We start from the raw sequence: 24,273 nt of genomic DNA on the forward strand, positions 1-24,273 counted from the left end.
GAGGGGAGGGGAAAAAGCCAGCTCGCCCACCCCGCTCCCGGGCGGAGGGCGGGGGCAGCGCGTCCCGCGGGCCGAGCGCGTCTCGGGCTGAGCGCATCTCTCCCGAGCGGCGCTGGAAGGATGCTGGTCGGCAGGGGCGCCCGCGCTGGGCGCGGGATGCCGCGGGGCTGGACCGCGCTCTGCCTGCTCAGTCTGCTGCGTGAGTACCGGCCGCGCACCCGGGCGGCCGGAGTGGGTCCTCGCTCTCCCGCGGCCGAGCGCGCAGAGTCCCCGGGGCGCTGGGGGGAAGGGACCCCGACCCCCACTCACGCCCCACGCCCACGGCGGCTCCGGGCTCCGGCGCGACCGGGGCCCTTTGAACCGCGCCCCGCTGGGAGCGGCGCGTCACCTGGGAAGCGGCGGGGTGGACGGGCAGGGCGGGGGATTCCCGCCGCCAAGGTCAGCTCCCCCAAGGTGCGCGCCCTGGACTTCCCGGAGTCAGAGCTGTGAGACTCCTTGGAGTTGTTTCTAAAGTAAAGCGCTTCGAAGATGCCAGAGTCTGTTCGCATGGCTAGAGGTGCGGAGCGCAAAGTTGGAGCCAGAGCCAGGAGAGGGGAGGGGAGAAGCAGGAAAGTTTTGCGTCTGGGAGTTGATTCCGAAAGCCCAGGCCTGAGAGGCTGCTAGGAAAAAAGCGCAGGCGCCCGCTCGACCACCGGGACAGGGCAAGTCTGAATTGGACCTTTAAGGAACGGGATCGAGGCCAGCCTGGGAAGAGGCCCCGGCTCCGAAGCCCTGGAGGCCCAGGAATCCCGCTGAGTTAGATGACCAGGGGAGTGTGGAATGAAGAACAGACCTTGAAACGATCCTTGCCTTTAAGATGGGAAAGCTGAATTACAACTACCTCTTCCCACACCCACTCCCAATCCGCTGGAGAGAAGCTGGCGGCAGATGGAGTCTGTTCTGCGGGCTGCCTCCTTCTCTCCTGGCATCCCCAACCCTGGCACCAACTGAGACTTGTTACATTTGGGGGCTTTTTCCCCCTCCCTCAACCCCCCCACCAAGTTCTAAAACTAGTGAATAGGTTAGCAGCCTAGTGGATGCCCTTCCACTCACCCACACTTGCCCCTACTCCTTAAGCTCTTGCTCTCACTTTGGTGAAGAGGTAATAGATGCTCAATAAATATTTATTCTTAATTGCTTTCATTTGGAGATAACGTTCTCCATCTCATCTCATTGTGTTTAGAAGCTCTTCAACTTGGTTGGTTTTCTCCCTTTTGCTCAAGATTTTGCTTCCAGCCCTCTAGGGCTCCCTACTCTTCCTCCATCCGGAAGGCCACCCACCAGGGCCCCACAGAGTGACCTGGGCCTGCCAGCTAGGCCCCTTTGCTCTCATTGTCCTCTGCTGTCCCCCTCTGTGCCCACCCAGTTGGAGAGAAACTCCGGGCTTGAGAAAGCTCTAAGTTAGGCTCTGGGTTGACCAGTTTGGCAGCCGTTGACCTGTCGGGCAGGGAAAAAAGCTGTCACCGAGCTGATGAAGTCCTAGACCGGGGAACTCCTCTGGGTGCTAGAAGGTGCCCTCCCAGCAGGGGGGAGTTGATGAACAGCTGATCAAATGTTCCCCTCTCCTTTGGCTACACAGCTTGTGATGACCTGGTCCCGGGCCGAGTGAGGCCCACCCTTTTTATATTTCCTCAGCTGGCCAGTTTCAGTCTTGCCTTGGCCCGTAGCAGGAGGTGGGGAGAGCGACTGAACTCTGGCACAATCTGGGCCAGATATGCTGAGAATTCCCCTGTCTCAGCTTTGGGGGTGACAGCTGGGGCATAGACCCCTATTCGCGATCTTGCCAGATGTCTTGGGCCAGTCTGGAGGTTTACGTCTTCCCTGAGAACTTTCTAGGGTTTGTTTATTTTTTTTTAATGCCAGGAGTCATTTTCTGTCCTGGTATACATCGTGGGACAAATGAGTGAGTGACCATACCTTGAAATGCTAACCGAGGAATATTGCAAGAATTTCGTGTTGTTACTGCAAATTTTAGGGCATTGAGGGGTTGGTGGGTTTTGTGTCATCTACACTGACAGAGAGCTTTGTTCCTGGGGGTCTTTCTGTCTCCATGAGAAGTTGGCATAAGGATGGGCACAACAGTCAACCAAAAGTAGACTCCTCGTGCTGAGGACGGGCTGCTCTGGGCAGTGACCAGAGTCAGAGTGGGAGCTCAGAGGCCACCAGGTAGCACTGCCATGCCACCAGCTGGGAGGAGAAGCTTTTCAGGGGATTAGGAAACCCCGTTTGTCAGGCTCAGGGCATCTGTTCCCTCCAAGACCTCCAGGGCCTATCTTTCCTCTCGCCATAAGGACCCCCCCACACCGTCCCGCCCCTTCACATTCCTCTTCTTCCTTTGGGTCCTTCGTGCGTGCTGACCCCACACCCATATCCTGTCTGGGGCTACATGTAAGAGGGGAAAAAAGAAAAGGGAAAAGAATTTTATCAGATATTTTCCAGAAGAGAGAGGACTCCACCCTTTGAATCTCTGCCACATGGCAACTGAGGAGGAGCAGCCTTGGGGACCTCTGACTAATTCAGTGGCCCCCTTGGAGGGTCGGTCCAGCTGGCAGCACCTTTGCCAATGCAAGTCCCCAGCAGGATTCCTGTCTGACTGAGAAAACACGCCCGGGCATCTTTGTTCTTATCCCTTTGGCCCCACTTCCTGGGCCTCCTTGCTCGCTTGTCCTCACCTCTTTGCTTCTCTGAGTCTTTTGTCCCCAAGAGCTCAGGGCAAAGAGTGCCAAACTGCAGCAGATAAACTCAGGCGCAGAGTCTTACTAAAACAAATTTTAAAAGGAGGAACAAATTCCACTTTGCGGGGCCTCGCTGCCTGATTTCCTTAGAGCCCGGGCAGGAGGGCCTGGGCTCACTTTCAGGCTGGATGGTTACTCAGCTCTGCTGAGGGCGCCTGGCCTCCCTCTCTCGTTGACGTTGCCTGATCTCACGAAATGGTCCCGAGTGTGGGGAAGTGAAAATGTGAAGGTGTAGAAAAAGAACAAAACACCACCCTCCAAAAGAAAACGCTCGGAGTTGCCAGGGCAGAATTTCCTATTTTTCTGGATTTTGACTTCTCTAATGAGAACATTCTCTTCCCTTCTCAGCTAAGAAATAAAAACACATTATCTATGATTTTTCATCCCGACGGCTCCTGACTTTGCTGAGGAGAAAGGGGCATGCATCCTGGGGGAGTGAGCTGCACACAAATAGGGGTGGACCGAGGTGTCCTTCATAGCACCTGTACTCTGTGGCCTGCCCACCCCCATCCCAGACCAAGCTGCTTCCCTTTGGATGTGAAGGAAAAGGCCTTTTGGCTTAATTGGGAAGTCTGCTTCTTCTTGATCTGTGGGGAAAAGACACTAAGAACCCACAACTGATACCTTGGAGCAGAGCAGCATCTCTAGATGGCCAGTTGCGTTGTTAAAGAAAATGTCTTGGGGCTCCTGGGTGGCTCAGTGAGTTAAGCCTCCATCTTTGGCTCAGGTCATGATCTCAGGGTCCTAGGATCGAGCCCCGCATCGGACTCTCTGCTCCACAGGGACCCTGCTTCCCCCTCTCTCTCTGCCTGCCTTTCTGCCTACTTGTGATCTCTGTCTGTCAAATAAATAAATAAAATCTTTAAAAAAATTAAAAAAAAAGAAAGAAAAGAAAATGCTTTAATGAATCTCTGGGTAAAAAACAACAACAACAACAACAACAACAACAAAACAGGCCCTGGATATGCAGGGACAGACAGGAGACTGAGATGCTGAGCAGGATAAAAATTAAGTGGAACTTTGTGTTTAACGGGCCCAAGAGACACAGGTTGCAGGGATCCAGAGGCCAGAAGGAAGAGAGTGAGAAGAGGGGAGGTCCCTGAACCACCAAAGAAACAGTGGTGCCCAAGGGTGGAAAAGTTGCTTCAAGAAGAAACTCTCTGGTGTGACAGGGGTGCTTAACACAGTGACGTCTAAGGAGTTCAAGCTTATGCCGTTGTCTCTTCTGGGTTGGGCTGTGAGCTGGCACCAGGCTCTCAAACCTTTGATTAGACACACATTTGCCTAGTATTAGTGTGCTCTGGAAGAAAGGACTGGGTGCTTGGTTGGCACCAAGGAGAACGGCAGCAGCCTGAGGACAGGGAGGCACAGAGCTGCAGAAAAGGAGTCAGTGGAGAATGAAGGAAGAGGGGACTGGGGGAAACGGTGGTTCCCCAGGGAAAGCTCGGAGCCTGGGGTTCCAGGGTGAGTAGGTGGGGGCCAAGACCAGCTATTTTCCTGTTAAAGGGGAATCCCAGCCCGCTGGTAGCCCCAGGCCACAGACACTTGGTTTATGCTCACTTCTCAGCTTCGATTCAGAGGAACCGTAGGAAGGTGACAGGTGGGTTCTTTGTGCCAGTCCAAGATGCCCAATCTCAATGAAACACCTAACAAGGACACTTCCTCATTGCTCCCGGAAAAGGCGGGTGGCACTTCCCCAGTTCATTCCATTTAAAAACAAAACAAAACAGACAACAACAATAATAAAACATTGTTTTCAGCTTTTCTTTGTATTACAATGAAGTTAGCTTTCTTGTATCTTCTAATCATTAACTTTCAATTCTTTTCTTAACTAGAATCTGTTAATCTTCAGGAACTTTTTTTTTTTTTAAGATTTTATTTATTTGAGAGAGAGAGAGAGCACACAAGCAGGGGGAGCAGCAGAGGGAAAGGGAGAAGCAGACTCCCCCTGAGCAGGGAGTCCTATGTGGGGCTGATCCTGGGACTCCAGGATCCTTACCTGACCCGAAGGCAGAAGCCTAACCCACTGAGCCACCCGGGCGCTCCAATCTTCAGTAACCTCTAATCTAATTCTATTCTTGGAACGAGCACAGAACGAATATGATCTTTCTTCCTGACAATCCTTATGGATCTGTCTGACCCCACTAGATGATAAACTCCGAGGACAGGGATTATTTAATTTGGCATGACACGCACCCCACACCGCAGGAAGGAATCTTCTCTTGTTCTGTGCTCCCCACAGCACTAAGCATGGTCCTTTATACATCACTGGTGCTTAGGACAAAAAATAAGTGTGACTAAGTAAGTGAAATGAGTCTTGAATAAAGTCTTAAATAAATTAAGTTATTTATTTTCCCTCCCCAGATTCTTCTTTTCTGGATCAGAGGTTGGCAAACTTTTTCTGTCAAGAGCCACATAGTAAATATTGTGGACTCTGGAAGCCATATGTTGTCTCTGATGCATATTCTACCCTGTTTTATGTTACAACACTTGAAACATGTAAAAGCCCTTCTTAGCTCACTGGCCATACAACAAACGGCCTGTGGGCGGTTTGGGTCCAGCAGCTGTTCGCCAACCCCCGATCTAGATGAAATAACTCCAAACCCTCAACCCTGAGACTTGGTTTCTAGAGCTCTCCTAATTCTGCTTATCCTCCCAGGGTCGCTCCCTAACTTAATAAATTCCCTCTTCAACTAGAGCCCTGAATGAGACGGCTCTCCATAGAGGGGGTGGGCGTGAATATGCCTGCCACGGGCACCTTGCCATCTGAGGGCTTCTCCCGAGTTCAGACGGTCATGCTTCATGCCCTGAATAGAACCGATGAGTCCAAGAGACGTTTCTGACACTAAAGAAATTAATAATGTAACTGAGGCGACAAGACCTATACTCAGGAAGCAGCGTATATGATTTTGTGCCAGATAAGTGGCAGAGAGACGTGTCTGAAGGCCTCTGAGAAGCAGAAGGAAGGGGCCCCTGGCTAAAGATAACCGCTATTTCTTGAGCATTTACCAGCTGAGCTAACCGCTTTATGCCCCTTCTCTCCTCTGCTGCTCAAAACAACTAGGAGGTAGGGGCGGTTTTTATTCCCATTTCACAGGTAAGGTCTAGAGTGTTGAGGAACCCTCATCCCAAGTCCTGACAGCAAGCATGGGGAAAAGAAACCTCGGTATACGGTCTGAGGGCAGAGCCCACCCTTTGCACAGAGGCTTCACTATTTCTTCAGAAACAGAGGCTGAGGGGTACCTGGGTGGCTCAGGTGGTTAAGCCTCTGCCTTCGGCTCAGGTCCTGATCCCACAGTCGTAGGATCGAGCCCCACATTGGGCTCCTTGCTCCACGGGGAGTCTGCTTCCCCCTCTCTCTCTGCCTGCAGCTCCCTCTGCTTGTGTGTGCTCTCTCTCTGACAAATAAATAAATAAAATCTTAAAAAAAAAGTAAAGAAAAGAAAAAAGAAATACAGGCTGGGGCTTCCCAGTAGAGGCAGCAGGCTGCTTCTTCCCAGTACTCTCTCCTGGTGGGCTGAGATACCCAAGAATTCCTCCCAGAGACCCCTCTGGAGCCAACTGCCAGGATTGGAACAGAAAGGTGGGATGCAGCCTGCTGACCAGGAGATCAGGAAACACCAGCAAAAAACCCCACTAAACCTAAGAGGGTCTTTGGAAAGCAAGACCAAGAGGCACCTGGGTGTCTCAGTCAGTTAAGTGTCTGCCTTGGGCTCGGGTCATTATTTTGGGGTCCTGGGATCAAGCCCCATGGTGGTCATGGGATCCTTGCTCAGCGCAAAGTCTGCTTCTCCCTCTCTCTCTCTGCCCTTCCCTCACTTGTGCTCTCTCTCTCTCTCTCTTTCCCTCTCAGATAAGTAAATAAATAAAATCTTAAAAAAACAAAACAAAACAAGACCAAGTATAGTCTCCAAGAGCATGGGAATTTAGCTGGTTAGGGAGCAGAGTTTTCTGGATCAGAGGAATTGTATACCCTCTTTCAAGATGAAAAGATTCTCCATTTTACTTGTAGGTAGAAATCTCTTAAAAATGTAATATCTTGGGCCCCTGCTTCCTTAGGGTGTCCCTCAAAAAGAGGACTTTAACTTTTATGACTCAGTTGGATTAGGAAAATAATTTGGTTATGGTGCAACTCAGTGACTTTGTTCATGCTTATTAAGGTGTATGTATTTATTGACTCCTACCCTAAATGATTCCAGACTGGTGTGGGTTTTAATACTAACGTCTGTTTTTCATTTATCTCTGTTTCTTCTTTTATAAGCTGTTGTTTCTCTTTATTGATTGCTTCTAAGAGTCTCTAAGTTTTAGCTTTAGCTAGGATATCTGATAACCAAGCTTGTTAGAACCATGTGGAAAACAAGAATACTCGCCTCGGAATAAATACTTATAAGTTAAAAGCATTACTTTTACTACATGACTTTCGTGACCTCTATTTGGCCATTTTGGCTTCTTACCCTCATTTTTGCTAACTACCTGATACCTTGTTTCCTCCCTTTGCCCCAAGATCAAACAGGTTACCCACAGTCAAATCAGGTGCTTAGGGAGACATAGCTAATAAAGGTAGAATCAGAAGTAAACAGCAGAAGATAGCCTTCTGTTTGATTTTAAATTGTACTTTTGTTTGATTTTAATCTGTTTGATTGTAAATTTTAAAATGCTCTGTTGGGTTGGGGCTAAGTGTTATGTTTCTGGAAGGTTCCGGTCAAGAATGCAATGGGGTGGTGCTTTCATGATTGTCTCCTAGAATCTAACTGGTAAGCTGCTGTAACTCCCTTAGCTGCTGTAACTCCCTTACGGAGTTGGGGGAACGGAAGCTCAGATAAAGAAGGCTCAGGATTTGATGGTTTAATGCCATGGACGTGTGTGGGAAGATGGGATATAAAGAGACCTGGGGCTTGATTCGTGTAAATTTTATTCCTGTGAGATGCAGTCTTCTCATGGGAGCCTTAGAAGCTGGAAAACCACGAGGCTCCCTCCTGACCAGTTCCTCTACTGCAGCCCCTCAGTTGGACTGGCTTCCAAGGCCCCACCACTGTGATCTCTTGCTCTACACCAGCTCACAACATACCCCGTCACTGAGCCTTGCCTTTCTGGTCTCCATCTTTGATCTGTTTCTCCAGGCTCTCAGCAGGCATCCCTGCCCACTCCAGGCTCAGGGACGTGATTCTGAGATTGAACTTTCATTCTCTTTACTGATGGATCCTGCTACCTGTTGCTCAGAGTTTGGCCAGCTTACGGGGCAAGAGGAGGCTGCGGCCACCGGGAGCCTGACCCTAGTGGGTCAGTAGCTGGCCTGGGTCCCGGGTTGCTTCACTCATCTGGCACAGACACCTCTGTCTTCAGAATGAGCAGCAGGTCTCTGCTCACATCTGGAAAAGTTCAAAACTGTTTGTCTGGGTGAAGGAGGCCCTGGGGGAGGGGATTCAAAAGCATGACATCACCTCAGTCAGACCCAGCTTTCTTTGGAAAGAGAAAAGGGCTGGGCCAGGCTGGGCTGGCCTAAGCCAGATAGGATTCCCAGGAATTGATGTGTTGGAAGGAAGAAGAGGAAAGGGTGGGAAGGAAGGATGATGTCAAGGGGGAGTTCCAGCGGTGCCTTGGAGTGGTACCCGGAGAGGACGATCCTTCGGTTCAGTGACCACGTGTCCCCACCCCATGCCCCCTTCAGTGAGTTCATACCTTAGGGGCAGATTGCTAAACAGGTCCTATCTAAGGGCAGGGGAAGACTGGATCTGCTTCCCCAAGTATTTTATCTTGATTAGCCCACTTTCCACCTGACCGGATAGGAGCCCATTCTTTTCTGTCTGGAAGGGCAGGGAGGATGTATCCTGATTCTTAGCAGTTTAGACTCCATGACCCTCTTGTTCCTTCCACTCAAGTGTCCGCTAAACCTCAGAGGCCCCATTGCTCTCTGCCCCACGTAAACTATGGCTTCCCCTCTTGGCCAAAACCTTGGTGTTTCAGGTCCTTATCTCTAAAATGGAGATGGTAATATCACTTCTTCCTGCTTACCTGCACATAGTATTAAGATATGATTACTGTCCTCACCATTCATATCAATCTACTTGTAGCAGGTGGGGAGGGAGGCAGATGTGGGAGCATGAGACTGCTCACCGTTTTTAAGGGCAGCATTCTTGGCCCCAAGTGAATTACAATGAAACAAAACCCTAATTTCCCTCTGGATGCTGAGGGAAAGAAGAGGCATCATTCTACCTTGCTATTTACCTGGAAACCCCCCAAAATACAGACCTAGATTTCAATCAGAAAAATTTAAAAATAAGCTTTGGGTGGCCTGGGATCCTCAGGCGTCTTTCCTTAGGATGGTGCTGCTGGACGCTGACCTCTGGGTACCAAGTCCATCCCCAACGTTCCTAGAGCCCAAACCAAGAGTAGAATAGAGGCCCTCAGTCATATCCAAGTACTCCCAAGTTATCAGTTAGCTTATAAATGAAATATCCTCTAGCCCCTTACCTCAAAAAACATACCTTCATGGCCTTCTGGAAGGCCAACTTTGAATTTGGGACCCTGTCGGTCTCTGAATTCAAGGCCACAGTGTGGCTGAGCAGGAAGAGATGGCCTTTGGCCCCAGCATGTCCTTCTGGCCTTTCCCCCCACAAATCTGGCACACATTGTGGGGGATCTTGCATGCAAGTGACACACACATCACCCACATGCTTCAAGTGTCCCCCTTCTTCCTGAAACAGCCACCTCTTGGCCACCCTCGTGCCTTGGAGGTGCGTTCACCCTCAGAAGGACAGACTGGGAGAAAAGGCCCCATGAAGATCCTCAAGTGGGCAAAGAGCCATTTGGGCAAGACGTTCTAGGAGTTCTGGTCCCCACTGTATGACCTAGAAGAGAGGGTACATCTCTGTTGGGTCCCTGGACTCCTCACGGTTCAGGGCAGGGCAGTAGGAGGAGGAACAAAATATAGACTTTAAAGTTCAGGGTCCAGTCAGGAAGGTTTTCCTCCCTGGGTGTAAGGATGGCACTGGGAGGTGCCCCAGGAAACACGGAAGGGCAAGGACACTCAGGAAGATCTTCAGAGAATAATTAAATCCAGGAACAGTATGCTATACCAATTCAACATTTGTCGTTAATTTTCCCAACAATCCATGGAGGGAAAGACACTTACTCTTGAGATGGGTAAACTGAGACACACACACAGACACACAGGCACACGCATTAAGCTACGTGGTTACTGGCAGAGCCAGAACTATGCTTTCTTCCCACCCCATCTGATGGGCAACCAGGCCTTAGGTTCTCTAATCCATCCACTATCGGATTCCTAGGTCAGAGCTTCTTGAAAGAAATCTTGGGGCCGGGGGGTGGCCTACTGAGTTCCTCAACAAAAGACAAGGAGGGGATGGGTTTGCAGACCATAGGGAAAGAATGGAGGGAGTTTGGGAGTGGGAAAGACTTAGACAGAGAGAAGTTTTTTAAGGGGGTTGCCTAGAGATGGCATGACTCTAGTGATTATTCCAAGACTGCATTACTCAAGGGGATAGAGAGTGACAGAGAGAGGAAGACCCATTAAAAAGGAAATAAAGGGGGGCGCCTGGGTGGCTCAGTGGGTTAAGCCACTGCCTTCGGCTCAGGTCATGATCCCAGGTCCTGGGTTCGAGCCCCACATCGGGCTTTCTGCTCAGCAGGGAGCCTGCTTCCTCCTCTCTCTCTGCCTGCCTCTCTGCCTACTTGTGATTTCTCTCTGTCAAATAAATAAATAAAATCTTTAAAAAAAAAGAAATAAAGGTACTTCCTCTCCTATAGTTTAGATCTCTGTGATATTTATTCAGATAGAATTTGATATTTTTATATTTTATCTAACATGTTACAAACATTGCCTTGTATTCTCATGTGGCTTTAGTTTTTTTTTCCCACAGTTTTTTATTTGTAATGATTATGGTATGTGAAATGCTTCTAGCATTTATCCTTTTGTAATTCATTTAGTTGCTTTCCACTTTTCCCTCCTATAAATAGTACCATATTAGACACTTGGTGCATGCAAGCTTTTCCTTCCTTATTTTCCTAGGGAAAATCTAGTAGTGAGAAGTTAGTCACCTGTCCAGAAGGATATTCTTGATGTCATGATGTCATGAGGCTCCAGGATGATTTTAGGTTCTGACTTGTCCTCCTTGTTTCTTTATAGCCTCTGGGTTCACAACTATGGAAAACATAACTTCTATTACCACAAACTCAACCTCCCAAGAATTAACTTCAGCTGTTTCTGCAAATGTATCCAACCAGGAAACCACCACACAAAGTCTTCTTGGAAATACCACCCTGCTCTCTGTCTCTCGGGACACCAGTGGGACCACAACAGCCATCTCAGGTAAAGTGCTTGTCTCAGGCCCCAGAGGGATGCTGCTGGTGCCTGGGTAAAGCATTAGGATATTGGTAGAGCACCACCAGACCTGCTTTCCCCCACAGATGGAAATATACAAGCCCCATGAAATACGATTTGTGCATCATGCTTAGGGGACCCTGAAGTAAGTTCCTGTTGATTCTCCTATAGTGACAGCTTGCTCTCGGGCAGCTTTGGCAGCTAATCCTGATCAGTCATTCGCCTTGTACTCTGCTCTCGTGCTGAGTTCAGGTTAGTGATGAAATAAGGATCAGATGAGGACTCCCTAGAAATCTCTAATCTCTTCAGGTGCAAAGTGCTTTTTGACTTCTTTAGGGTAGATCAGAATCCAGTTCGGTGTTACAATCCCAAAAGAATCTCTAGTAATATTCTCAATTATAGCTGTGGTTCCAACAGCTGGCTTGAAATCAGTTTGGTAAGGGTTAGGACATGAAGTAGCTCTTAACTTCCCAAATTCCCTTTTCTGGGAAGTCCATGCCAGTATCATTCTCTATAAGGCTTTAATTCAAGATGGTGAACTGAGATGTGTGTAGGGGTGTGTGTGTGTGTGTGTGTGTGTGTTTATGCAAACATGTGCACATGTACACTTGTGTTTTTGTCTATTTCAGAGACTACAGTCAACATCACATCTACCTCTGAGATCATCCCAGTGTCTGGGACCATGAACTCTACCGTCCAGTCACAGACCTCTTTAGCTATCACAGTAACTTCTATCCCCACCAACTTTTCAACTTCAGCTATGACCTTGCAGTCCAGACTCCCACTTGGAAATGTTTCAGATCCTCCATACAATAGCACCAGCCTTGTGACATCCCCCACTGAATATTATACATCCTTTTCTCTTACCCTAAGTATCATCAAGGTGGGTGAATTGGGCCAAAAGTGGCAGATTGCCCCCTCGTTTCATATTTATGCAGACCCTCTCTTCTTGTCAACCTCTTTTCATCCCAACCAGTGAGATTTGGTTCATGTACCAATTAATAAGGAAAATATGCAGCTTAGGGGCGCCTGGGTGGCTTGGTGAGTTAAGCATCCAACTCTTGATTTCGGGTCAGGTCATGACCTTGGGACTGTGGGATCGACCCCCATGTTGGGCTCTGTGTTCAGCAAGGAGTTGACTGGAGATTCTCTCTCCCTCTCCGTCTGCCCCTCCCCCTCCTCAATGCTCTCTTTCTGTCTCTCTAAATAAATAAATAATATATATATTTTTTTAAAGAAGATAGGCAGCTTAAATATTGCTGGAAAGGATAGGGAAGAGAGGAGTAGAGACAGGTAGCTGATCTATACTGTGGGTGTTGCATCTCTAGGGAGTAGAAACTCAGGGGGGATTCTTGGAGGTCTGCTGTGGTTCGTGCTTGTACCCTTGGTCTGGGCTTTGACCAGGGCACCATCTCCCTTTGGGCATATTTGGAAACCATATTCCATTTAATGGGGTGACTTTTCCAAAAATGTTTAGGACAACTACCATTTCCTGCATGTGAGAGGGTTTGACAGTATGCCAGGAATAGAGAAGCCGTGAAGAACTGGGCAGACCAGGGATGATGAGCTCAGTGTTGGGGTCCGTGGTTGTCAACAGCTTTCAGTGGGAAGGGGAGAAAACATGGGGGCGTGGAGCCTGAAGGCAGGCATGAGGAACCTGTCTGGGTTTCTGTTTTTAAAGGAACCAGATGAGGAATCTGGAGAGTCCTAGGGGCCAAGAGGAAAAAGAATGTCACCAGGTTCTGCCTGGCCACCCCATTATCTGTTTGCTTACAGGGCCTTACTTGCAAGTATATAATCCATTGCAGGGAAAACAGCCCCAGTGGGAAAAGTTCTTCCCCTCTTCCTTTTCTGTACCATCCAAGCTAATGTTTACCAAGACTGCAAATAGCTACTTGCTGGCAAGCCTGGGCTAGTAACACAAGTTTTGACTATCTGATGGGGTTGGGAGTGAGACAGAGGAAGGGAGGAACACCATTATATAGCTCTAGTCCCCTAACATCTTTAAATTTCCTTTTTCCTAAAACCCCTTAAAAGAGTACCTCACAGAAATTAAACTGGAAAAGAGGTAGGGGGAGGGAGAATGGGGGGCAAAGATACTGGCTTATTTACTTTGTTTTTGTTTTAATACAGGGAGAAATCAAATGTTCCCAAGTCAAGGAAGTGAAATTGACCCAAGGTATCTGCCTAGAGCTAAATGAGACCTCCAGCTGTGTAAGTCAAACTCCCCTCCATCTCACCTTTATCCTTTCCTCCTCCCTCTTCTTCCACAATCCTTTCTGAACATCCTTAAGCCATCTTGGACTGGATGAGACTTTGGTGGGATGGGGAGAATTTAGCTTGGTCAGGCACTTTTCAACACTGAGCTTTGGGTTTAGGGAGTAAGAGGCCCCCTCTGGTGGGCAAAGAAGGCAAAAACAATTTTATTTAAATTTAGTTAACTTTTTCCCTCCTCTTGAGTACATTGAATACGTACATTGTCAAGATTTAAGTTTACTTTTGTGTTGAAACATAAACCAGTAACTTAAAATACCATTTTATTACTATAATTGACAAATAATGTTTTAATCAATATAGAATGTCTTTATGCTGTAATGCTGTATTTTCCATGTAACTGATTTTCCTAACATTTATTGAATGATCCCCTCCATTGTTGATTGGAATGCTGGTTTGTTTTCTTTTTTTTTTTTTTTAAGCTTCTATTAAGTTTTTATATGTACCAGGGCATATTCCTCAGAGATATTTTATTTGTTTGATTTGTCTTTTTTGCTTATTTAAATTTTTAAAAATTATCGTCCTTTTATATTATAGTGCTTTTAATATCCATCTAGGCAGTTCATTGCTCACTACACTGTAAATAAAAATGTATTTTTTGTCTATTCTTTTAGAAAAACTTCAGAAACATCTTGTCAAAATTTAAGAAAATGTTTTTCATTGGAGCCACTATAAATCCCTCTGTATTTTTCTGGTCTACTCTTGTATTGTTCAGCATATTGACTTTTTAGTTTTTAAAAACCAAAAGCTATGTTTTTTCCCTGTAGGTTTTATGAACTTTTTAAAGTTATCTATAATATAGATTCCCCATTAACTATTCTAATTGATCACTGGTGGTATATTAGAAAGTTGAGTTCTGAAATTTAGCCATTTTCTTTAACTTACTTGTTACTTAAAGAGCTTTCTAGTTCATTCATTTTGTTTGTAAGGCCAGCTGTCATGTTACCTACCACTGTACATTGTTTTTCTCCTCCCTCTTAGTAGTTACACTTTGTTTCAGTTTCATGTCTTATTGCATTGGTAAGACTATACAGTACGCATTAACTTTTAATGGTGATAGCAGACGTCCTTGCTTTGTTTCAGTAATCTTTCCTGACAGTTACAATTTCCTCAACGAAGAATGGAATGACAGGACTCTTCCTATTAACTTGTAGGAAAAAACATTTCCTTACTGGTTGGGAATCCACTTAAGGGAGCCATGTATGTGGTGTGTGATTGCATAGATTGGAAAAGACCTGGGTGGACTGTAGTCTGTAGAAAACATTTGGTTAGTTATTTTGTCCATTCTGACTACCCCTGTTTTACCTGTGATTATCAGTTGGGTCATTCTGACTCACAGATCTTTTAAAATTATACCTAAGGTCTTTATTTAGCCTAGGACTTTTAAAAACAATGGGAATTGCAAAGACACAAGTTCACACAATAGACTAACAAGTGCAATTTGCAAAATAGTGAACTTAAACATGAATGTACAATGTACAGGTAATACTCTGTTTCTGATACTGATTTTCAACTCTACTTATTTTTTTAAAAATTGCCAAATCCTTTGTGTGTGTGTGTGTGTGTGTGTGTAATGTCCTGGTTAAGCACTTATTTTCCTATGCCAGAATGCTGCTTCTTTGTCCCACCGATTTAGAACTAATTGCCAAGCATTCTAAGCATCTGTCCATTGCTCTTTTTTTTTTTTTTTTTTAAGATTTATTTATTTATTTATTTAACAGACAGAGATCACAAGCAGGCAGAGAGGCAGGCAGAGAGAGAGGGGGAAGCAGGCTCCCTGCCGAGCAGAGAGTCTGATTCAGGGCTTGATCCCAGGACGCTGGGATCATGACCTGAGCTAAAGGTAGAGGCTTTAACCCACTGAGCCACCCAGGCGCCCCTGTCCATTGCTCTTTGAGGTTCACATTTAACTAGGGTCATCATTCAAGACAAGTGCCGGAAACTTACTGCTACTCCAGAAACAACCCCTCTTACTGTGCCGTGGTTGCTTTCTCTCTGTATTCTTTACTGTCTCGTCTATTCAGGCCACAGCTGAGAAGGTCTGTGCTCCCTTCTGAGATCTGGAGAGGCTCTGTGTAGGGATGAGGAAAGGCAGCAAGCCCTCTGGCATCCTAAGGAAGGCTTCTGAGCCGCTCATGATGAATGAGCTCTACGGTAGCACCTGATCCTGCTACCGGTTCCCTGGTCCCTTTGCCACTGCTGGTCCCCCTTTCTTCCTGAGGGCTCCTCTGCCCCAGCCCCTAAGCAGCAGTACCTCCTAAACTCCCCAAGGTAACTTTTCCCCAGTCAGCAATCCTTGCTCAGAATCTTGGGCCAAAGTTCCCGACTGTGTTTCAGATTCCTTTTCCTTGAGTCCCAGTGCGCGCTTGTCTATGATCAGTCTGTTCCGGGGGCTGTGAGCAGCATGGTGCCTGCTCCTTTTCCTTGGGTTGCATTTGTACTCTTAGCATCAGAGGGCCTCAAGGCACTGGTTCTAACCGTGGGAAACTCAAGTCCTAGTCGCAGCCTAATGAGAAGCATGAAGGACTTGAATTCCCGTAGCATCGTGTCCTTGAGTACTTGGGTCATGTTGGCTGCTCCTGCATCAGGGGTAGTGTTGACCATGACAGAACTACGGATGCCTGTTCTCAGCCCTCCAAAGGCTCGCTCTGCACTGGGCCGCACGGAGGATCTGACCTGGCAGTGCTCACTGTGTGTATCAGACAGACCTATCTTCTGTCCGTGTGTCTGCAGACACTTATTTCTCAGCCACTCTCCTTTTGCTCCCCAGCCTCACCTTTAGACAGAAATCACCTCTACCAGCTGGGGGAGGAAAGGCAACCCCACGCTCTTTTCAAGCACCTGCTACCCCATCTTCAGGTCCTCATTAGCAGCCCCTGTCACTCCGAGTCTGATTTTCATTCTCTCTGCCACGGCGCCAGGGCAATTTAGTTTTTGTGGTTATGGTTTCCCAAATACTTACCAAAATGTGAGATGACTTTGTTCTCTTAGACTATACCCATTTATCCAGGGGGAATCTACCAAGAAAATTTTTAGTGGTGGCAAAGTACACATAACATAAAACATACCACCTTACCCATTCGTAAGTCCACATACTGTTCAGTGGTATTAGGTGGTATTAAGAACATTCTCATTGTTGTGCCATCTCCAGAACTCTTCATCATCCAGAGCTGAAACTCTACACACATGAAACCATTTCCCATCCCCCCACCTCCTAGGTCCTGGCCACCATCATTCTACTTTCCGTCTCTATGAATTTGATGACTCTGGGTACTTCACGAGAGGGGAGTCATACAGCTTTTATATTTTTGTGACTGGCCTTTCTCACTTAGCATCATCTCCTCAAGTGTCAGAATTTCTTCCCTTTCAAGGCTGAAGAATATTCCATTGTTCGTATAGACCACATTTTGTGGATCCTTGCATCTACCGAAGAATTCTGAGATTGCTTCCACCTTTTACCACGGTGAATAATGCTGTTGTGGACGTGGGTGTACAAATATCTCTTTAACACTCTGATTTCGTTTCTTTGGGTAGATACTCGGAAGTAGAATTGCTGCATTACATGGTAAATCTATTTTTAAGTCTTCTAAGACTCGCCATACTGTTTTCCACAGCAGCTGCGCTGTTTTGCATTCCCACCAACAGAGCACCAGAGTTCCAATATGCCCACATCCTCACCAACATTTATCGTGTTTTTTTATACAGTAACCATCCCAATGAGCAGGAGCTGGTATCTCCTTGGGATTTTGATGGGCATTTCCTGATGATTGGTGATGCTGAACATCTTTCCATGTGCTTACTGGCCATTTGCATATCCTCTTTGGCGAAATCTCTGTTCAAGCCATCTGCCCAGGAATTTGTTTTTGAGAACTACCTTTCTTTCTTCCAAGCCACATGTGTTTCTATGCCGAGGCTGTACCTACTCAGCCAGCTCACATCACCCTTATTCTGTCACATTGACTCCATCGAAGGCAGTTTGCTTCCAGCCTCCAGATCATCTCCCCCAGCCCACGCCTTCCTTGCCCTCTGCCCAAACACTAAAGGTCAGTTTCCATGCAGAAAAAATAACTTACAGATGGAGGACAAATGAAGACTGTGTGTGTGTGTGTGTGTGTGTGTGTGTCTTTTTTTTTTTTTAAGAATTTTATAGTTTTTTTTAAATTTATTTATTTGACAGAGAGTGAGAGAGCAGAAGCAGGCAGAGTAGCAGAGGGAGAAAGAGATGCAGGCTCCCCACTGAGCAGGGAGCCCGATGTGGAACTCAATCTCAGGACCCTGGGATCATGACCCTAGCCAAAGGCAGTTCCTTAACCAACTGAGACACCCAGGCGCTCCAACAGTGTGTCTCTTGCAGAGAGCCTGAGAGCTAGAGACAGCCTAACTCCTTGCCCTTGGCCCGCTGCCCCTTTGTGTGACGTGTAGCAGGCCCTTCACTCTAGTCTCTAAAAGAAAACAAGGGTTTGCCTCCAATGTCAAACTCACACCCAATAAAGTGGGAGAGAGAGAGAGAGAGAATGAGCATTGATTCTAAAATCTCAGAACTGGGAAAAACCTTAAGGCTCGTTTAGAAAAATACCTGTCCCTCTCCTCCCCACTCCAGTGCTTAACATGCTTCTTTAACATGTTAGAAGTCTTGGCAGAGTTTGAGGATATGCTACCCAGGAAAGGTTAGATGGCTTTATTATTGTCCGTATTATTTTTGCAGAGTACCATGTGTGAGCAGATGTGGCTAGGGGCTCACAAATCTGATTCTCATGAGCAAAATGGCAAAGGCTGTGGCTTTCTCCTACCCACTCTCCCATGATATCTGCCCACAGCCTCTCTGGGGGGAGGATGTTTATTTCAAGCTTCCGGAAAAGCATTGTGCTTTGTTCAGGATCCACCTGCTCCTCTCCGGGCCCCGACACAATCCACTGATGCCGCTGGACTCCAAAGTGGGAGGCCGGCCGCTGTTATTCCCTTGAATTTAGTCCAAGAAACTAAGCAAAGGGTGGAGGGACCCTGTGTGGAGGCCAAACCAATTGGGACCTTAAGTTGAACAACAATTCAGTGAGTTCTTTTGTTCGCTTGGTGCTATGCTTAGGGCAGCCTGGGTTCAAAATGATGGAATTATGTAATGTACACCCACTCCCCCAATTAAGGAGCCTTACAGTCTAGCCAGAGTGAAATGACTCTGACCGTAAGGCAGAGTAAAATCAAACCTCAAAGTGTGGATTCTGGGGGCTAGGGTGTGCATAGTGTTTCTGTTATGAATAGTAACCATACTATGCGGTTTGCCCAGTGCCCCCTTAGGTTCTACACACTTTGTGCGCTGCTCTACCAACTGAGTTGGTCACAACTCAGTCTTCAGCTGAGGAAACTCACACTCAGACTAGTTACATGACTTGCAAAGAACCTAGTTAATAGCACAGGCAAGGTTGATGCCCAGTCTATGCAAGATAGGACCACTTCATGGAGGAGGTGGGAGTCTTGAAAGATGGGGAATCCGAAGGAGAAGGCGGTGTCCTTCCATCTTCTCATAGCCAAGGTTGTGAAGGTCACAGGCTCTCACACACTTGGGCTTCCCTTGTGGTACCCCACCCCCCACCGCGCCATCCGAAGGCCTGTCCCTACCAGATTCTCCAGCACAGTTTCTGCATTCTCTAAGGCTTACTTTGTCACATTTCTGCTAACCCCAGACCTGATGTGTGCTCACCCTCCTCTGAATGTCCAAGCACTTTAGCCGTCCCTTTGTTGTGATGCCTACCATGGAACTAGCTCTGTCACCTGTCTCTTTGTGCCTCAGTTTCTTCATCTGTCAAACGGAGAGGATGATAACACCCGTCACAGAGGGTTATGCAAAGCCTAAATGAGTCAGTACATGTAAAGCACTCAGAGCAGCGCCGGAGACATAGTAAACGTCATGTATGTTCACAGCCAGGCATGCAGACTGAGAGTCCCGACTCTGAAGAGTTCATAGCTGCCCTCCCCCCACCACCACCCAACCACGCATTGGATACACGTGCAGAGATTTTCGCACAGCGTCTTACAATCCGGGCTTCCCACATGTCAGAAGAGGTGACTATGGTTGAGGTGCAGCTTCTTAAGATTCTGTGGTTTGAGGAAGTTTGTGCCATTTTGTGTGGCTTTGTCTAGATTGTGCAGGAGCCCTTGTCCCTCTGCCTCTCTCAGGCAGGAGACGTACCTCAACCAGAGACTCCAGAAGCCCGGAGTCACCCAGGGCAGGACTTCCGTCCTCCTCATCCAGAAGGCATGGTTGGGGAGGGTGTGGTGCTCACAGGGGAGCAACAGAAGGCTCCCCGAAGAGAAAGGGGCCTAGAGAAAAAGGAGACCGCTGACCACATCCCACCGAGTCCAGACTGCCCACGGCAGATGCTCTTTGTAAGAACCAGATTTTTCCAGAAACAGAGCCTCTATCCAAGTATTTCCTGAAAGACCTTTGCCTCAGGGGTGAAACAGTAGTGGCCCGAGACTTCATTTTTCTGTGACCTTGGCTCTTGAGGGCCTCTTGAGGCTCCCTCTGGACTCCTCTCTCTGAGACCTGGAGGTGAGCTGGCGCCGCTCTTCGGGCCTCATTCGAGCCCAGGGAGCTCCTTCTCGACTCCCTTAATTCCAGCAGAGGGAAGAAAGCTGGGGCCTCGATCCAATCCCGACTTTGCCTTGTGCAGGAGCAAAGGAGCCTGGGTTTTCCTGCCGCGGGCCGCCGCACTAGGAAAATACCCAGGCTGCCTTCCAAACCGGGAGGGCCCCAAGGCGCGGCGCGGCCCCACAAACAGGAAGCGCGCCCCTCGGCGGAGGCTCGGCGCGGACGCCCCTCACACGCGCCCGCAGCTTTCCCCGAACAGGAAAGCTGCCGGAGCTGCTCAGGCATTTCCTCCTCGCCATCTGCCTTCCGGACGGAGCAGAGAGTCTTGGTTTCGGTTCCTGCCCTGACGGAGGCTGCTGGAGCCCCCCCCCCCCCCCCCCCCCCCCCCCCCCCCCCGGGACGAGCGGGAACAGGGAGTTGGAAGGGCACAGCCAGTGTTTGCGATTCATCCCCGTCCCGGGACTCAGCTGCCCAAGAATCATGAGGATGTGTCTTCAGGGGGCTGGGTTCCTGGGTCCGAGAGTCCAACCCGCAACCCGGAGAAATCTGTGAACCTCATGGACAACTAGGCTCCATGCCGCTAATGAGGAAAAGCGGGTGGTGGAAAAACTCGGTTTCAGTCTGACTCGGGCTTTCGGGGAGCCCCCTGGGGGGTAGGAGGGAAGGGCCCGCGGATGCCACTGACTCTGTAGCCAGAGATTTGTACTTCCTCACTTCCCTGGGGTTTTCCTCCAACATTTGGGGCTGTTGTAACCTTGAAACAAACGATTTTTCTCTTCGTCAGTAACGCCCTGTTCCTATTTTCTGGTATTGGCAATTTCTTCTGAATTTAATTGAAAATACTATATGTGTGCAGGGACGGTCCTTAATAATGTTCCCTGAACTCGTCCCCGGCCCCCTTACAGTGCCACCTGCGACACCGAATCATAGATGTTTTGGTACTGCGAAATTCTGGAGGTTTTTTTTCTGATTAGATTTTTCCACGTATACAGTTCACAGGATTTTTTTTTTTTTTTCTCTAGTTATAATTGTAGGGGGAAGAAAGGGTCCTTCCTATTTAGAGAGTAACAGTGTGACTTTAATCAGGATTGTTGCCTGACGCTCCGGATGCAGTTCGGGGTACGTGGGTAACTTCTTCTTCTGGTGGCCATTTCTCTCTGTCTTCCCAGGAGGACTTTAAGAAGGACAATGAAGAGAAACTGACCCAAGTGCTATGTGAGAAGGAGCAGGCTGAGGCTGGGGCCAGGGTGTGCTCCTTGCTCCTGGCCCAGTCTGAGGTGAGCCCTCACTGCCTGCTGCTGGTCTTGGCCAACAGAACAGGTAAGGGGTGCCTCTGTCTTGGGGTCTGGGGGGGGAGTGGGGCTGAAGTTCGAGGTTCCTGAATAGAAATCTAGTATTTGAGCTTAAAGAGCACAGGTGCTAGGGAGAAGAGCTAACTATGAGAGAGGCTCTCCTGAGATGGACCATCCTGGCCATCAGACCGTCATCTAGAACATCCTAGGAGGGCACAGCTCTTCCAGCTTCTAGATTCAGCAGCCCCTGTTTCTAATTCTAGAACGTTCCAGTAAGTTCCAGCTTCTGCAGAAGCACCAGACTGACCTGGAAAAGGTAAGTTCTCGAAGATGATGGGAATTCTCAGAGGGAGAACTGGGTCAGGGGAATTCACTCAAGTAGGGGAGAAAGCAATTCCCTTTTCTAGATCCATCTTTCCTATCTCTCCATCCTTCCCTGACAGTCTTTACCTTTCTGTGCCTGAACCAAAATTTTACGGTGCAGCTTGATCAAGAGATGTCAGTCTTAAATCCTGTTTCAAAAAATCCCTGAGGTCAAAGTCTTGTGTTTCTCTACTCTTTGGTCTAGCGTGGGCTCCAGAACTCACATCCCACATGGGATGGTCTGTCTTTTCTGTGTCTTCCCTTCCAGCTGGGGATCCGTGGCTTCACCGAACAAGATGTTGGGAGCCACCAGAGCTATTCCCGCAAGACCCTGATTGCACTGGTCACCTCAGGGATCCTGCTGGCTATCTTGGGAACCACTGGCTATTTCCTGATGAACCGCCGTAGCTGGAGCCCCACAGGAGAAAGGCTGGTCAGTTTGCGGGTCTAGGGTGAAGAAAATGAGGAAGATAGTGGCCTTCTGGGGCAGTCCACAAATGTCATGAAGTGGGGGGAGGAGAAATCCCAGAAAGGGTACTTCTGTGCCCTCACGTGTGGATGTGCATTCACGCACATCACCGTGTCAGTGGATGAGGCTGAGTGATATGGAACAGATTAGGGAGGGGGCCCTAGGGGGGTCAGCCCACCTGCTCACTGGGGCAGTGGAGGGCTCCTGTCACCTGTTTCTGATTTTGCCTGGCATAGTTTAGCTGGGTATGACCAGAACAGGCTGCTAAATCAGCCACACTTATTTGCATGCATATTAAGTGCCCATGGGTCCCATCCAGCTCACAAGAAGGGGACACAGAGTAGGAAAATCTACTCTTGAAGTGTTCTGGACGAGGGAGGCAAGGCTGGGGTTTGACTCTTGGCCTCAGCCTGCTCCCTACTCTGGGGAGGTTATCCCGTCCTGGGGACTGCCTGGTTGCTGGCGGGAGCTGGTGATTGAGTCGTGGTGGCACGGTGTGGTGCCTCTCCTCTGTCCTTTCTCCTCTAGGAGCTGGAACCCTGACTGCTCTTCAGGAAGGAAGGAGTCTGCACATGCAGCTGCAACCCCCCCTCTGTCCCTCCCCCTACCTTCATCCCCACCTCACTCCCCTGCTTACCAGATAATGCTCCTTTATTTATACACTGTCTAGGGCGAAGACCCTTATTACACGGAGAACGGTGGAGGCCAGGGCTATAGCTCAGGCCCTGGGTCCTCCCCTGAGGCTCAGGGAAAGGCCAGTGTGAACCGAGGGGCTCAGGAGAACGGGACCGGCCAGGCCACATCCAGAAACGGCCATTCAGCAAGACAACACGTGGTGGCTGACACGGAATTGTGACTCGGCTGGGTGGGGCGAGGCTGGGCAGGGTCTGGGGAAGGAGCCCCTCCCTGCACCTGACAACAGGCTGCCTCGATGCTGGAGCTACCATCCCTTACATTCTACCCTTTCCTGTCGCACACACCCTTGGAGGCCGTTCCTGGGGCCCCGCACTGCACCAGGCTGAGGGGTTCTTTCCCCCTGGGGGACCGGGAGGTGACCCCTGCCTTTTCCACGTTCAGCTCACTAAGCCTAGAATCTGGTCTACTTTGAGCAAAGGTGTGAGGGGGAAATTCCAAAGTGCAGAGAAGCTCCCAGGGTTGGGGGGAGGAGGGGACGATCTTGCATTGTTCACACATGAGCTTCCCTTTCCCTCCTCTCCGCCTTATTGAAAGAACCCACAGGGGAAACATGGGCTTTTCTGGGCTACAGTTTCCTCCCAGGAGGCTTTGCCTTTTCCTGTTTCTTCCTCATGTCTGTCTTCTCCAATTTAGGGAAACCAGAGCAACCCAGTGTACCCAGTCCTTTGTAATGATATAACCAGCAAGACTTGTTGTCTTAAACTGTCTCCCTTATGCCCACGCCAAGTCAACTGTGGATTCAGGCGCTGGCTTCCCTCCTGCTCTCCAGGCTCCCATGAGCTCCACACCTTCTACTCCCACATCTACGTACAGAAGCCTGCACTGTTTTCCAGCTGAGCCTGGAAGGAGGCTCCAAGTTTTGAACAATGTCTTGTGTCTGTTTGGGAGACAGAGTAGGGGTGCATGGACACGTGCATTCCTACCTTTGGGGACAAATGAGTGAGAGGGAATGGCTCAGTCCTTGTCTCTCTGGGGCTCACAGAGTCTCATCCTGGGCCTCGGTTTCCCCCTGTGGGTCCGAGTGAACGGGAACATGGGACCAGATCTTTGAGCCAAGCCTCTTGACCTGTGCATCTCTGAGGAAGCCCCTTGCTTGGAGGCTGGGTCCTGGCCTTATCCTCTGATCTGGATGGCTTCCTCCTTCCTCCCCCTGACTCCTGGGCTGAGCTGTGGACTCAGTCTCCCAGCAGAATCCTTTCTGTCTCTGCTTCCCCCACCCCAGACCCTCACTGCTCTGCACCACCATGTAGTCAGGTCCCCTTGACAACTCCAGAGGACCTTTATCACAAGCCGCCGCCTCTAGGTGGCCCGGGTTCTTATTTGCATTTTTGTTTTTTTTCCAGAGGGGTGAGCAGGGATCCTGGTTTCAATGACGGTTGGAAATAGAACTTTCCAGAGATAGGAAGACTGGGTGGATTTTATTTCAGAATACAAAATGGTGTGTGTAAATACTGTAATTAAAGTGATACTGAGACACA

The 24,273-nt window shown here is 48.7% G+C and overlaps 1 protein-coding gene across 2 annotated transcripts; it reads left to right on the forward strand.

Moving 5' to 3' along the window:
- The first annotated feature begins 65 nt into the window (after positions 1–65).
- CD34 (CD34 molecule) lies at positions 66–24,273 on the forward strand. 2 transcript variants are annotated; one of them, XM_047704836.1, is made up of 8 exons: positions 66–199; positions 10,921–11,103; positions 11,745–11,998; positions 13,249–13,329; positions 21,145–21,295; positions 21,531–21,583; positions 21,899–22,063; positions 22,770–24,273. In XM_047704836.1, the coding sequence occupies exons 1-8, from the start codon at positions 121–123 to the stop codon at positions 22,953–22,955; spliced, it is 1,152 nt and encodes a 383-aa protein (XP_047560792.1). In that variant the 5' UTR covers positions 66–120; the 3' UTR covers positions 22,956–24,273. The 2 variants fall into 2 exon arrangements, with proteins under 2 accessions (XP_047560792.1, XP_047560793.1); XM_047704837.1 differs by lacking the exon at positions 22,770–24,273 and adding an exon at positions 22,628–22,763.

Source organism: Lutra lutra, chromosome 15, assembly GCF_902655055.1.
Source record: "Lutra lutra chromosome 15, mLutLut1.2, whole genome shotgun sequence".
Taxonomy (NCBI): domain Eukaryota; kingdom Metazoa; phylum Chordata; class Mammalia; order Carnivora; family Mustelidae; genus Lutra; species Lutra lutra.